Source organism: Bubalus kerabau, chromosome 14, assembly GCF_029407905.1.
Source record: "Bubalus kerabau isolate K-KA32 ecotype Philippines breed swamp buffalo chromosome 14, PCC_UOA_SB_1v2, whole genome shotgun sequence".
NCBI classification, from domain to species: Eukaryota; Metazoa; Chordata; class Mammalia; order Artiodactyla; family Bovidae; genus Bubalus; species Bubalus kerabau.
Window position 1 is genome coordinate 23,947,783 of NC_073637.1, and position 14,362 is coordinate 23,962,144.

The 14,362-nt window shown below is 44.4% G+C and overlaps 1 protein-coding gene across 2 annotated transcripts in view; it reads left to right on the top strand.

Moving 5' to 3' along the window:
* Window positions 1-648: 648 nt before the first annotated feature.
* Window positions 649-14,362, top strand: part of RGS20 (regulator of G protein signaling 20) — a 49,765-nt gene continuing 36,051 nt past the window's right edge. The window contains exon 1 of one of the 2 annotated variants that reach the window (XM_055545986.1): window positions 649-836. In XM_055545986.1, the coding sequence (XP_055401961.1) occupies window positions 664-836 (173 nt within the window). In that variant the 5' untranslated portion in view covers window positions 649-663. The remainder of the gene's footprint in view (window positions 837-14,362) is intronic. The other variant, XM_055545987.1, reaches the window with a different exon arrangement.

Sequence of the window (14,362 nt, forward strand, 5' to 3'; positions counted from 1 at the left end):
AGTCCTCAATTAATTCTACATGACATACATAAAAAGTAATAATCCTTGAAGTAAAGTGTGGTTATGAGTGTAGCAAGCATTTCCAGCCACAAAGCCGACTGCTACTAGAAGGACCTTTTAAGAGACCGAGATAAAGTGGCTCCTCTGCCTCTTGAGAGTATGGTCCAAATTTTTCACATATCACACACTACAAACGCAGAATATTACCACATGATCTATTTCCTTTATCATGATATACTAAGCAATATATCACTTGAATCATTTCTTTCAGTTTGGATCTAGCATTAAATTTGAATTAGGAGTATGTTGCTACCTGTAGAGATGAAGAGCCTGGTAGGCTACAATCCATGGAGTCACAAAGAGTCAGACACGACTGAGCAACTTCACTTTCACTTCACTTGCAACCTGTAGAGGGCAGTCAGAACATACCTAGACTCTCAAAATCAGAGGCTCATCCTGGAATAGAGCCCACGGACCGTGGATAAACTGCTGACCCACAACACAGACAATCCTCTTGCTTTGACGGATGCGACTTTACAGGGAGGCCCCCAGCAGACTAAGCGATGGCCCAGCGCCAGCCAAAGGAAGAGAAATAGAGTGGACCCTGGGCTGGTATTGTTAAAATCAAGCTACAGGACTCGTTTGAGGCTTTATTGTAAAAACATGCCCAGGCTTTCCCAAGACAACCAACGGGGCCACCAGAAACATTTCTCCAGACCATTGAGGTGGATACGATTTCTGCCTCCGCCATGGACTGAGGCATATAATGTGAACGTTCACCAAACCGTGGAAAATGAAGGATGTGCCACAGCCACGCACAATGTCAAGGTAAGACCATCTCCCCAGTCCGTGACCGTTCTTGGCAAGGAAAGGGTTTATCCAGAAAGAATATAAAACCATAAGCAAGCTTTAGTGTCAGCGCTCACTTTACGTTATTGATGATTTATCAAAAAGGCTTCCAAACTAAACCCAAGAGAAAAACTAGAACTTTGATAACAACCTGATTCATGCAGTTTTCTCCAACCTAAACAGCTTCCCTTTACAACGGCAAATGACTACATTTTGTTTGTTTGTTTCAGGAAGTATTGTCTTAAAAAGCAGAAAACCTAGACATAGATTTCTATGGCTACTATCAGTGCTTAGATATTCTGACATAAAAGTTATATCCCATGTAGTAATGAAAAAAATATGGGCTTCCCTCGTGGCTCAGTCAGTAGAGAGTCCACCTGCAATGCAGGAGATGTAAGATACCCGGGTTCAGTCCCTGGGTTGGGAAGATACCCTGGAGAAAGAAACCGCAACCCACTCTAGCATTGTTGCCTGGAAACTCCCATCGACAGAGGAGCCTGGCAGGCTACAGTCCACGAGGTTGCAAGAGTTGGACACAACTGAGTGACTAAAACGCCACCAATGAAAAAGTGTAGATTGCTTTCCACCAAAATTGCTTGAGGGAAAAAAAAAAATTTGGTAAAACTAATAGGCATGAAAGACCATTTAGGAACTAAGGGTGTTTTTCCTAAAGTCATAGTTTCCTAGCTGAATTTCTTAAGCATGAATTTCTATCACTAGACAACGTGATTTCCCCAAAGAGTAATCATTTTCCTACTTAGCGTTGTGTGTATCTTTGCAGAAAGTACAGTTTAAGACTGTCAATCCTCTTAACTATTAATAGAAGCACCTCTTAAAAGGCTATTTGGTGTGGAGGGGGATGGACATATGTCAATGCCTGTGACGAATAATGATCAGAGCTCAGAAGTAAATGCTGATAAATTCTACAACTGAAGACCTGTCCAGATTCTGCAGCACTAGAAACTGTGCCTGTGCCTTGGCTCATATCCTCACAATAATCATGTATTTGCAGATTCTAATTATCCAGATCTGCCCTTTCCCCAAAGATTTTTGTTTTATCTTTTGACTGCACCATACAGCATATGGGATCTAGGTTCCCAGACCAGGAATGGAACCCAGGCCCCCCACATTGGTAGCATGGAGTGCTAACCATTGGAAAACCAAGGAAGTTCCTCCCCGGTGTTATTTTAACCAACTGGCACAAGGAGAAGTTGTTTGTTTGTTTGTTAAGTCATTGGGAAGCTTTTTCAATAGGAAGGTAGTTGATTTCAGTGGTACAATAGGAAGGTACACTTGATTTCAGTGGTTACACGAACCTCCACATGTGTTAAAATTGCATAGAACTACACTCACCTGTAGGGCTTCCCATGTGACTCAGTGGTAAAGAATTCACCTGCCAATGCAGGAGATGCGGGTTCCATTCCTGGGTCAGGAAGATCCCCTGGAGAAGAAAATGGCAACCCCTCCCCACCACACGCACACACGAGTGCATACAAACTTATGAAATCTGAATGAGCTCTTAGAATTGTACCAATGTGTCTCCTAGCTTTGATGTTGTACAATTTATGAAGTTTCCATTGGGTGGAATTGCGTGAAAAGTGTGCGGAACCACTGTGTGTACATTCTTTTGTGAAACTTCCAGTGAATCTATAATAATTTCAGAATTAAATGTGTAAAAAAAAAAAAGCCTTCCAAAGGCAGGTTAGACTGAAAATAACAATTCATTTGTGTTGCATAAATGTGTTGTCTATTGTGGTTCTTCTTGTTGTTCTTTTTTATTTGGATTCTTAACCCATTTCATTAGGTCAGAAATACTGAGGTGGTCAAACCTATTTTAGAGATGAGAAAGCATGTTTGTAAAAACCACTGTTACATGTGTGCAGTCAGCTAAGTGGTGATTAGAACCCAGGTTTTTTCTGACACTGACTTCGTTACTAAGTCGATAGATTCTGGCTGTGCTTTAGAAGCAGGCTGTAATTTCTCAGGCTGGAAGCCAGCATCCTCAGTAGTGATTTATCTGTGCATTCTCCCCAAAGAGCCCAACAAAACTGCTAATTTACTACAAAATAAATTAACATCTTTCCACCTACACATGTACACAGACAGACACACACTTACGAACTGGCTTCATCGGGTTTAGTTTTTCTCCACCAGGATTTCTGCTTCCTTCCATTCAGAGCACAGAGACCGAGTGGGAGATGGGGTGCTCCCTGGACCGGGCACTCTTTTTAGTGATAAAAGTGAGAGAGAGGAAACTTTACAGCCACGCTGGTGAGCAGTTATCTACCCATCCATCTGTCAATACAGATAGATGCATACACATGTGTGCATTCTTTCCCAGTAATAAAAGTGATCAGAGCTTAGACCAGAAAATTTTCTACATAAAATTATTTTCAACGTCATTTTAATTGCTGTCCCTCTGAGAGTGCAGACTTTTAGGTGCTCTCCTGGTCCAGGTGTGTGACCCCTTGAGAAGCCCATCAAAGCTCTTACTGTGAGACATTACACACTGAAAGGGGAGAGAAACTCCAAGGCCCCCAAAGGTACCTACCAAGACAAGGGAGCTTTTTATGGCAAATGCAGGGAGCAGAAAGAAGAAAGGAAAAATCTCTTAGCAAGAAAGGAACTATGCTTCCAATATCCAGCACCATATACATATACATGGGTGTATTCAGAAGACAAAGTTATCCTGTCCTGTCTCCAGTTGTGAAAGAGCGAGTTCCCCAAGGACAGAGTTGGTTCTTACCTTTGTGAAGGCCCTCTGAAAAGAATTCTGTAGTAATTAACAACTGAGAGGCTCACAAACTTGCCTAAGGAAAGGCTCATCTGGAAGTCTGTCGTGCTCCATCCTTGGCGAGCAATCCTCAGGTCCCCCTGCAGGTGATTCCAGGTGAGCAGGAGGAGGGTTCCCCAGGCTCCGGACCCAGGGACTCTGAGTTCTCAGTGACCATAGCTACATTGTCTTCCTTTTATGGGGACCATAACAAAGTCCGTGGTGTCGTCCTTAGAAACATGTAAAGAGTTCTCCTGCTGCTCAGTTTCTGGCTCACAGAAGCCAGGTCAGTGGTGTGGCATTAAGAGCAAAACTATGGGGATCTTCCCTGGTGGCTCAGTGGTAAAGAATCCCCCTGCAATGCAGGAGATGCAGGTTCAATCCCTGGATTGGGACGATCCCCGAGAAAAGGGAATGGCTACCCACTCCAGTATTCATGCCTGGAGAATCCCACGGACAGAGGAGCCCGGTGGCCTACAGTGCATAGAGTCACAAAGAGTCGGGCACAACTGAGTGACTTTCACTTTCAAGAGCAAAACTGTTGGGGACTTCTCTAGCAGTCCAGTGGTTAAGACTCCTTGCTCCCAAAGCTGGGGGCTCAAGTTCAACCTCTGGTCAGAGAACTAAGATCCCACATGGTGCATGGTGCTGCAAAAAAAAAAAAAAAAAAAAAGAGCAAAACTATTTTCAGCCTGTCAAAAAGAGTAGTGTTATCACCCTAGAGTTTTAGATAGTTAATCTGGACTCTATCTTAACTTGATGAAGCATCTAAGATACCAGCTAATGCCTTTCACCGTAATCGATGAAATAGTGATCAATTTTCAATTTCAAAGTGAATGGCTGGGAAGGGGTATAAATTAGGAGTCTGGGATTAACAAATATACACCTAGCACAGGGAACTCTACTCAATATCTTGTAATAACTTACAGTGGAAAAGAATCTGAAAAAGAATATATATACATATATACAGAACTGAATCACTTTGCTATACACCTGAAACATTATATTGTATATCAACTGTATTTCAATTTTAAAAGAATGCACCTTTAAAATATACATATACATATATATATATAAATATATATATATATATAAATACTGGCATAAAAAAATGTACAATTATAATCTGTACTTTTCAATTGACCTGAAAAAGTCAGTCCTCTGAGGTTAAAGAGTTGGGTCATTAACTGTTTTCCATTAATTATCATCAAGGAGGCTTCTGGGAAAATGCAATTCTCTCCTCCGCTGGGAATATCATGGAGAAGCCAACTGTTTGCTTCCTAAAACCCAATGTCAGCCTCTCCATTCTCCACAGTGGAAGTAAAGATTTTTCTACTCTGAAAATAATAGTGTACAAAAAAGACCCACATCAGTCCTATTCTTCAACATTTTAGATAAAAACTTTTAAATAAAGTTTTGGTCATGTTTACAATTTTTTTTTAATGCTTAAATAATTGTCTTTCAGAGTTTTACATTAAAGATTGGGTTTTCTTTGTTCTCCTCAAGGTTGAGAAGTATCAAAGAAAAGGGAGGAATTCTAACGGAGCAGGACACCCCCTCCCCACTGCCCCCAAATGTGGGGCTTTGGGAAGCAGAGACAGGCCTTCAGTCCTTCCCTCTGCTGTAGCTTCTCCCTGCATATAGCACATTTCCTGAGTTGTTTTGCAGATGTAAAAACCCTCCATCAAATGGAAGATGTTGACTACTTGAGGACTGTGAGCACACAGCCCCAGGCCTCCTGGAGCCTAAGGACTGATCTTGTGAGCCCGTGACCCGGTGACATCTCCTGTGACCTTACCATCAGCCCAATCAGAGAATCGCACACCAGCTCATCTCACACCCTGCCACCCAACACCTGCTCCCAGCAACCTGGCTTTTAAAAATGCTTTGCTGAAACCCTCCTGGGAGCTCAGGTCATGAGCTTTTCAGGGCATGAGCAACACATCTCCTTGCAGGACCCTGTAGTAAACCTTGCTCTGCTCCAAAAAAAAAAAAAAATTGGGTTTCCCCACTGGGTTATATTTTAGTGGCAAACGTCTCCACTGGTGCCACCAGGTGGCTTGTTTTAGCAAAGGTAGACAGCATTTTAACAGGTTTCTTCGCTCCTCTGAAGTTTTTTCTGAATGAGAATCAAGAGTGTATTGCATTATGTAGCTTTCTAACTTAGCCTGAGTTTGCTTTTGTTCTTGAGAATGTAAACCTAGAGTTTCTGAGCACATGAACAAATGACAGTGATTCTAAAATCAATGGCTTTGTAGGGCTTCCTGTCTTTACCCATCACACCAGACTCAGGGCACAAGATAAGAAGCCTCTTATTCCTTGGTGTCTCAGGATTCTCAAACATGTCTTCACTTCCCAGGTGCTGTGATAGAAGCCACACAGGGCTTCTCTGCAGGCTGGGAGGCATCGTAGCCTGGAGTTAGAAACTTTACAGAATGGCTTTATAATTACTGCATTTAAAATGACTGAAGAAAGTAATTTTAAAATGTAGCAACTCTTTTGAAAGATAATAGTTTAAACCTTGGAATATATTCAGATATTCAAGAGTAAAACCCAAATTGCAGACTATGTAATTTAACTTGACATTAGTGATGTAACCAAATATGTTTTTCCAAAGGAATATATTTTGCTTATGTGAGGCTGAATTTTCAGCATTAAAAATCACCAGGATTTATTCTCAAGTAGGGCTTCCTAGTGGCTCAGCAGTAAAGAATACCCCTGTAGGGCTTCCTAGTGGCTCAGCAGTAAAGAATACGCCTGCCAATGCAGGAGATGCAAGTTCAATACCTGAATCGGGAAGGTCCCCTGGAGAAGGAAATAGCAACCCACTCCAGTATTCTTTCCTGGAGAATCCCACAGACAGAGGAACATGACAGGCTACAGTCCATAGGGTCGCAAAGAATCAGACATGATGGAGCATAGCAACACAGCAGTTCTCAAATAAGAGACAATTTCAAGAACTATTATTCAAAAACAGACTGAGGAATGATTTAAATATCATAAGTCTAGTCTCAACATGTGTTTGCAGCTGCCTGTTCAGATTGCACCTGACTGGAGGATAAAAGGAAATGGCAGGAGCTGGCAGCTCAGGAACCTGACCCCAGGGGTCTGTGGAAGAGTCTGCTCGCCAAGTCCTCACTGCCAGTTCCCAGGAGTCGAGTCCAGTGGGGTCTGGTACCCACCCCTGGATCAAGCCGGTCCTGGCAGTCCTGTCGGCTGTGAGACAACCTTAAACAGTTGTCCAGCACACATTTGGAGCGACTGTAACTTTGAACCAGTGTGTGGCCTTCCCAGGACACCCAGGTACTCGAAGGAGACAGACTTGCTTTCAGTGTTTGAGTTCTAGCATCTTTCTATCCATTGTGTGTGCTCAGTCGTGTCCTACTCTTTGTGACTCCATCAGCTGTCACCTGTCAGGCTCCTCTGCCCATGGAATATCCCAGGCAAGAGTACTGGAGTGGATGGTGAAGGCTTCATGTGACCCTCTCTGCTGTCTTGAGTCAGACCAGATGGATCCAGTGTGGGTCACCTAACCACCCAGATTCACGGAGACATGACTGTTTTTACCTCTAAGTTATCAGGAAAGGTTGCTGGAGGTGATGTTAAAAAAAAAATAGTTGAGCAAAATAGGACCACATGGAATGAATAAAACATTAGATCAGATCAGATCAGTAGCTCAGTCGTGTCCGACTCTTTGCGACCCCATGAATCACAGCACGCCAGGCCTCCCTGTCCATCACCAACTCCCGGAGTTCACTCAGACTCACATCCATCGAGTTGGTGATGCCATCCAGCCATCTCATCCTCTGTCGTCCCCTTCTCCTCCTGCCCCCAATCCCTCCCAGCATCAGGGTCTTTTCCAATGAGTCAACTCTTCTCATGAGGTGGCCAAAGTACTGGAGTTTCAGCTTTAGCATCAGTCCTTCCAAAGAACACCCAGGGCTGATCTCCTTCAGAATGGACTGGTTGGATCTCCTTGCAGTCCAAGGGACTCTCAAGAGTCTTCTCCAACACCACAGTTCAAAAGCATCAATTCTTCAGCGCTCAGCCTTCTTCACAGTCCAACTCTCACATCCATATATGACCACAGGAAAAACCATAGCCTTGACTAGACGGACCTTTGTTGGCAAAGTAATGTCTCTGCTTTTCAATATGCTATCTAGGTTGGTCATAACTTTTCTTCCAAGGAGTAAGCGTCTTTTAATTTCATGGCTGCAATAACCATCTGCAGTGATTTTGGAGCCCAGAAAAATAAAGTCTGACACTGTTTCCACTGTTTCCCCATCTATTTCCCATGAAGTGATGGGACCAGATGCCATGATCTTCGTTTTCTGAATGTTGAGCTTTAAGCCAACTTTTTCACTCTCCACTTTCACTTTCATCAAGAGGCTTTTTAGTTCCTCTTCACTTTCTGCCATAAGGGTGGTGTCATCTGCATATCTGAGGTTATTGATATTTCTCCCAGCAATCTTGATGCCAGTTTGTGTTTCTTCCAGTCCAGGGTTTCTCATGATGTACTCTGCATATAAGTTAAATAAGCAGGGTGACAATATACAGCCTTGACGAACTCCTTTTCCTATTTGGAACCAGTCTGTTGTTCCATGTCCAGTTCTAACTGTTGCTTCCTGACCTGCATACAAATTTCTCAAGAGGCAGATCAGGTGGTCTGGTATTCCCATCTCTTTCAGAATTTTCCACAGAAAGAAATGGTCCAAGCATCTGATATTAGCAATTTCACACCACCTTTCCCAATTGTGTAGTAAGTCTACTCTCTCTGCCTCTGCAACCTGCGTATAGGTAAGTCTTTTGTCTGTGACCGTTTGCCGGGAAAGCCGTGTGTTGTGAAGGAGATTTTTTTTTTTTTTAAGTTTTCAGTGGAAAGCTCAGAGTGTTGCCATCTGCGCCATCGTAGGAGGATATGTACTTAATTACGTAGATGCTTTCAGGTAATTAAGTACATACGTGCAATTAAGTACATGCAGAACAAGTTTGCTGGATTATAAGCATATTAATCAGGAACTAAGAGCCATGTCCTAACACTGCCTTTTTTCTGTTCTTGTCTTTTCCTAAAAATAGCTGCAAACTGTTTTTAACAACTCAATAGTGTCATCAAGGTCTCCCCTTTCCCAGAGTTCCAGCCCCAGACCTGTCCACCATGTTTTGGCCCCTGGGGAAGCCCAGGCTTTGGGGGGCCCCTCTTCACCCCTCCTGAATCCTGATAACACAGAGGGAGGCAGATGAGGAGGGGAGGACATGAGGGAAGGAAGCTAAGAAGGTCTCCCAGGCGCCACGGCCATTAGCCTGCACCAACCCCTCACCTCAAACCTTCCCCAACACCCCCAGTCACACCTGGGGCACCTCATCCTCTCACTCTGGCCTGACTTCTCCCATTAGGAAAGAAAATAAAGTTCAAGTTCATTTGGTGCTTAGATGTGTTGTTGTTGTTCAGTTGCTAAGTCGTGTCCAACCCTTTGCGACCCCATGGCCTGCAGCATGCCAGGCTCCCTGTCCTTCACTATCTCCTGGAGTTTGCTCATCTAAGTTTACTTAGATATGAATGAACTAATATATTGTTCCCATCACAAAATGTGCATGGACTGCTAATATTAGGTCCACAAGTGTGGAGCCCCAGTAGTATAATCTGGGGCAAATAAAACCTGAGCATGAGAGAGACCTGGTGTGTGTGGCTGTTTCTGGCGCCTCCCCTGAAGCCATGCTGCAGCCTGGTCCAGCCCCAAGCCCATCAGGCACCAGATTCTACCTCTGGTTACAAAGAAGCCGGCCGCCCTGCATCACCCCTTCACTTCAGAACCTCCTGTGTTCTGCGCAGTCTTGACCAAAGGCCAGGAGAACTCTGCTGGGCTCATCTGTCAGAAACAGGCTCTCTTTTTCCATGCTGCTGCTGTTAAGTCGCTTCAGTCGTGTCCAACTCTGTGCGACCCCATGAACTGCAGCCTACCAGGCTTCTCCGTCCCTGGGATTCTCCAGGCAAGAACACTGGAGTGGGTTGCCATTTCCTTCTCCAATGCATGAAAGTGGAAAGTGAAAGTGAAGTCGCTCAGTTGTGTCTGACTCTTAGCGACCCCATGGACTGCAGCCTACCAGGCTCCTCCATCCATGGGATTTTCCGGGCAACAGTACTGGAGTGGGGTGCCATTGCCTTCTCCCTCTTTTTCCATAAATGACATCAAAAAAGGGAAAAAATAGAGTGCCTTTGGATTGTAGGTAATCGTGGAAGCAGAAAACTGACTGCATTTTCAAATGCCTTCTTGCTGAGTCAGGATTCAGCACTCAGCTGCTCTCTTGGCACCCAGCCCTCCATCGCAGGCACAGATGCAGTGACCACACTGAGGATCCCAAGAGCAGGATGGCTCTGCTCTGTTTTGTAAAAGACCGAAGGGAGTGAGGAACGGTGAATGGCGGAAATTCAAGCGGTGCAGGATCTCAAGCTAGTGAAACTTGAGGCTCCAGTGTATTAATAACTAATTGGAGTCTGATAAATTGAAGACCTCTTTATCCCAGCCGCAGGTGTCCTGTTCTGTGCTTCCTGGCCAGGGCCAAGCTGCCACCAGAGTGAGGACCTAAAGCAGTGTCTTTGGAATGGCAAGAATTGGGTTTGAATTTAGGTCCAAGTTAGCTTTAATTCTCTGAGTTTTACCACCTATAAAATCAAGACAGTAATACCTGCCAGACAGAATTTCATTTGATTGGTTCTTTTTTTATCAGATACTTTGAATTTTAAAAAAACAGCCTGTACCCAAGGATCCAGGTTTCCTATTAGCCCTGTCATCCTGGTAAACTCCCCAGACCCACATGTTTGATTTGTAGCCCATTTGATGGACAGAGAAGCCCGGCAGACTACAGTCTATGGGGTCTCCAAGAGCTGGACACAACTGAGCACGCAGGCACACAGTCTCCAATAACCAGGTGTTAACCTGTTTATTTCCCCCTACAAAATGGGCTTCCACCTGCTGGGCACATTGTAAGTCAACACTGATTGGCTGATGGATTAGTTAATAGAATTGCATTATTGCTCTGCTTCCTGAGACCCTAATCAGAGATGTTTTCTCTTGACCTCTTTAACTTGTTGTTCAGCTGCTGTCGTGTCCGACCCTGTAACCCCATGGACTGCAGCATGCCAGATTTCCCTGTCCTTCACTGTCTCCTGGGGTTTGCTCAAACTCATGTCCTTTGATTCGGTGATGCCATCCAACCATCTCGCCCTCTGTCACCTCTTTCTCCTCTTGTCTTCAATCTTTCCCAGCATCCGAGTCTTTTCCAATGAATCGGCTCTTCACATCAGGTGAGGTCACTGTTAAAATCTTTCTTCAGCCAATGTCTCATGTCCCGAGGGAAATTAAAGATAGTTACAAATCCTGAATGGCCCCAAGATGTGTCATTTCAAATAGGTGCCAACCTCCAGCTTCCTCAAGAAAAACAGTCTTTTTAAAATGCCGGGTAAAGCCATCCAGTGAGTCCAACTGAAAGAAATCAGGGCCAGCTGACAAGTTCTCAGGCAGCCGGGCAGCCAGGCGGAGAGGGAGGGAGCCCGTGCAGCCTGAGTGAGGCTCACACAAAACCCGGTTCACAAGGAACCAGTGGGGAAGCACAAGCGCAAGCAGTCCTCCCGGCCGTCACAGACTGTGCACTTTGGATGGAACAATGGCTGCTTTTGTTCTTGCTGTCCTGTTTGTTGGCTTTCGTGTCCTCCGCTGTGACACTGGTGGATCTGGCCTGATCGATGGGGACAAATGAAGTGCAGGCTCTGGCTCGTGTTCCCCTCTGCATCAGGCCTTCTCCAAACACTCATTTCATAAACTCATATCCTTGAGGTGTGTGCAGGGAATTGGGACTGCTTCTATACTATTGTTTCTGGTCTTCTGCAATTTAAGAAGACGTGAGACATATCTGCAAGGAGATCCAACCAATCCATTCTAAAGGAGATCAGCCCTGGGTGTTCTTTGGAAGGAATGATGCTAAAGCAGAAACTCCAGTACTTTGGCCACCTCATGCGAAGAGTTGATTCATTGGAAAAGACCCTGATACTGGGAGGGATTGGGGGCAGGAGGAGAAGGGGATGACAGAGGATGAGATGGCTGGATGGCATCACTGACTCGATGGATGTGAGTTTGAGTGAACTCTGGGAGATGGTGATTCATGGGGCCACAAAGAGTCAGACATGACTGAGCGACTGAACTGAACTGAACTGAGACACGTCCTTGATAAGTTAAACACCATGTCTTTTGTAAGATCTTCTTGTTACAAAAAACGTCAAATATACCTAAAAGCAGAGAAAAATAGCATGATAAAACCCTAAGTGTCCATTCCCCATGGGCTTCCCAGGTGGCTCAGTGGTATAGAATTTGCTGGCAGTACAGGGGACATGGGTTCGATCCCTGGGTCGAGAAGATCCCCTGGAGGAGAAAATGGCAACCCACTCCAGTATACTTGCCAGGAGATTCCCATGAACAGAGAAGCCAGGCGGGCTACAGTCCATAGGGTCACAAAGAGTCAGACACGACTATAGCAACTTAGCGACTAAACAGCAACCCATTACCCAGCCTCCACAAGCCTCAAACTCAGGTCATGTCATTCCCAAGTTCATTCATTTGGGAAAAAATGTGGATACACATTCCATCCCAGGACGGCTTTAGGTTTTGGAGACACAGGTCTGAGTAAGGTACAGTTCTGACATACACTGGGGCTTGGAGACTCAGGGGAAATGAACAGTCAGTGTTACAACACAGGGCAGGAAGTGCTGTGGTCAGAGAAAGCAGACAGGCCGCTAACCCATCTTGGGCGAGATCCCAAGGAAATGGCATCTAAGGTGAGTGGGAGATGGCCCTTGGAGAGAAAAGGAGGCCTCCATGGGGAAAGGGGAGGGACTGCAGTAGAGGCAACAGTCTACACAAAGAACAGGAATGTGAATGAACAAGGGGATTTTAGGAACTGAAGGAATCTTAAAATAATTGGAACTTTGAGTATAAAAGAACAGTGAGAAACTTGGGTGAATCAGCAGAGTACCAATAAATCAGGAAAGGTCTTCTATGCCCCCACTGAGTCCTGCAGAGACACCAGGAGCCACTGAATGGTTAGATGGAGAGAGTAACATGATCACATTTGCCAGCAGAGAGATCACCCCTCATGCAAGGTGGGAGTGGATTAGACTGGACAGAAGCTCAGTGTAGATGCCAAGGTGGGACCTGTGAAGGAGGTAGCTGTACTTTAATTAATGAGCCGGGCAGTCCCATGGGGAATGCTGAAGTGCACAGTTGGGAGGACCTCAAGCTCTAGAGCTTCCTCTGTGGATTCTGCTCTGCATTTCCACTTAAAAAAAAAAAAATTGATGTGCACCATTTTTAAAATCATTACTGAATTTGTTACAATATTTCTTTTGCTTTATGTTTTAGTTTTTTGGCTCAGAGCCATGTGGAATCTTTTCTCCCAGACCAGGGATCAAATTCTCACCCCCTGCACTCTTAACCCCTCCACCACCAGAGAAGTCCCTGGGTCTCCACTATAAGGCAGGGCCAAGGTTTAGGTCTGGGGTTAGTGTTATGTGTGTTTAGGATTCAAATGACAACGGTATTGGAAACTTCATATACACATACACACTGGTCTGATATTTTGGCCACCTGATGCGAAGAGTCAACTCATTAGAAAAGACCCTGATGCTGGGAAAGATTGAGAGCAGGAGGAGGAGGGGGCGACAGAGGATGAGATGGTTGGATGGCATCACCGACTCGATGGACATGAGTTTGAGAAAACTCTGGAAAAATAGTAAAGGACAGGAAGCCTGGGGGTGCTGCAGTCCATGCGGTCACAAAGAGCTGGACATGACTTGGAGACTAAAAGAACAACAACAGCACAGTGAAGAAAGAGAACACTGCTGATCGTGAGCGTCTCTGTCACCTGCACCAGTCAAGCTTGCACTGGTCTCCACCAGCTCTTAGGGTTTTAACAAAAGAGTTTTTCATTTCTTGAAGTTACTGACATCAAATCTTGAAAAGTCTTGGGATTAAATATCACAACATAAATCCTTTTTTTAATTTATTTTTTTATCGAAGGGTAATTGCTTTACAGAATTTTATATAAATCCTTCTTGACCTGCTCCTTTGTCTTCTTAAGAGAAACTTTACATGAAGTGAAAAAGAAATGCATGATTTACAAATACATTAGACTATAGCTGTCAATCATTTTGGAAGCCTTGCCGTACTAAGACTGAAAGCTTTCTTGCAAAAAAATAAATAAATAGAAACTTTGGACATCACACAGAGTCAACTATATTGAATTTCATTTCAGAATAACAATATTCCGCATTCCGTGGATTTAACTTACCAAAGGTGCCTGACTTTTATGAGGCCGACTCTCCTAAAACTTTGGTGTAAATCCCTCACTAAGTAAATTATCAGAAGCTTCTCTGTTAGGCCCTAAAATACTATTCCTTGCGTCGTGCTCAGTCACATCTGACTCTGCGACCCCATGGACTGTAATCCACCAGGTTCCTCTCTCCATGGGATTTCCCAGGCAAGGATACTGGAGCGGGTTGCCATTTTCTCCTCCAGGGGATCTTCCCTGACCCAGGAATTGAATTTGCATCTCTTGCATTCCCTGCCTCTTTACTACTGAGCCACCTGGGAAGCCCCAAAATACTATTCCTTAGGTTCAGGTAAACCAGGCTATTATAGAGTTTTTATTATTCTTTTAGGACCTCAGAGAACTAAGCAATTTAATAGGGAA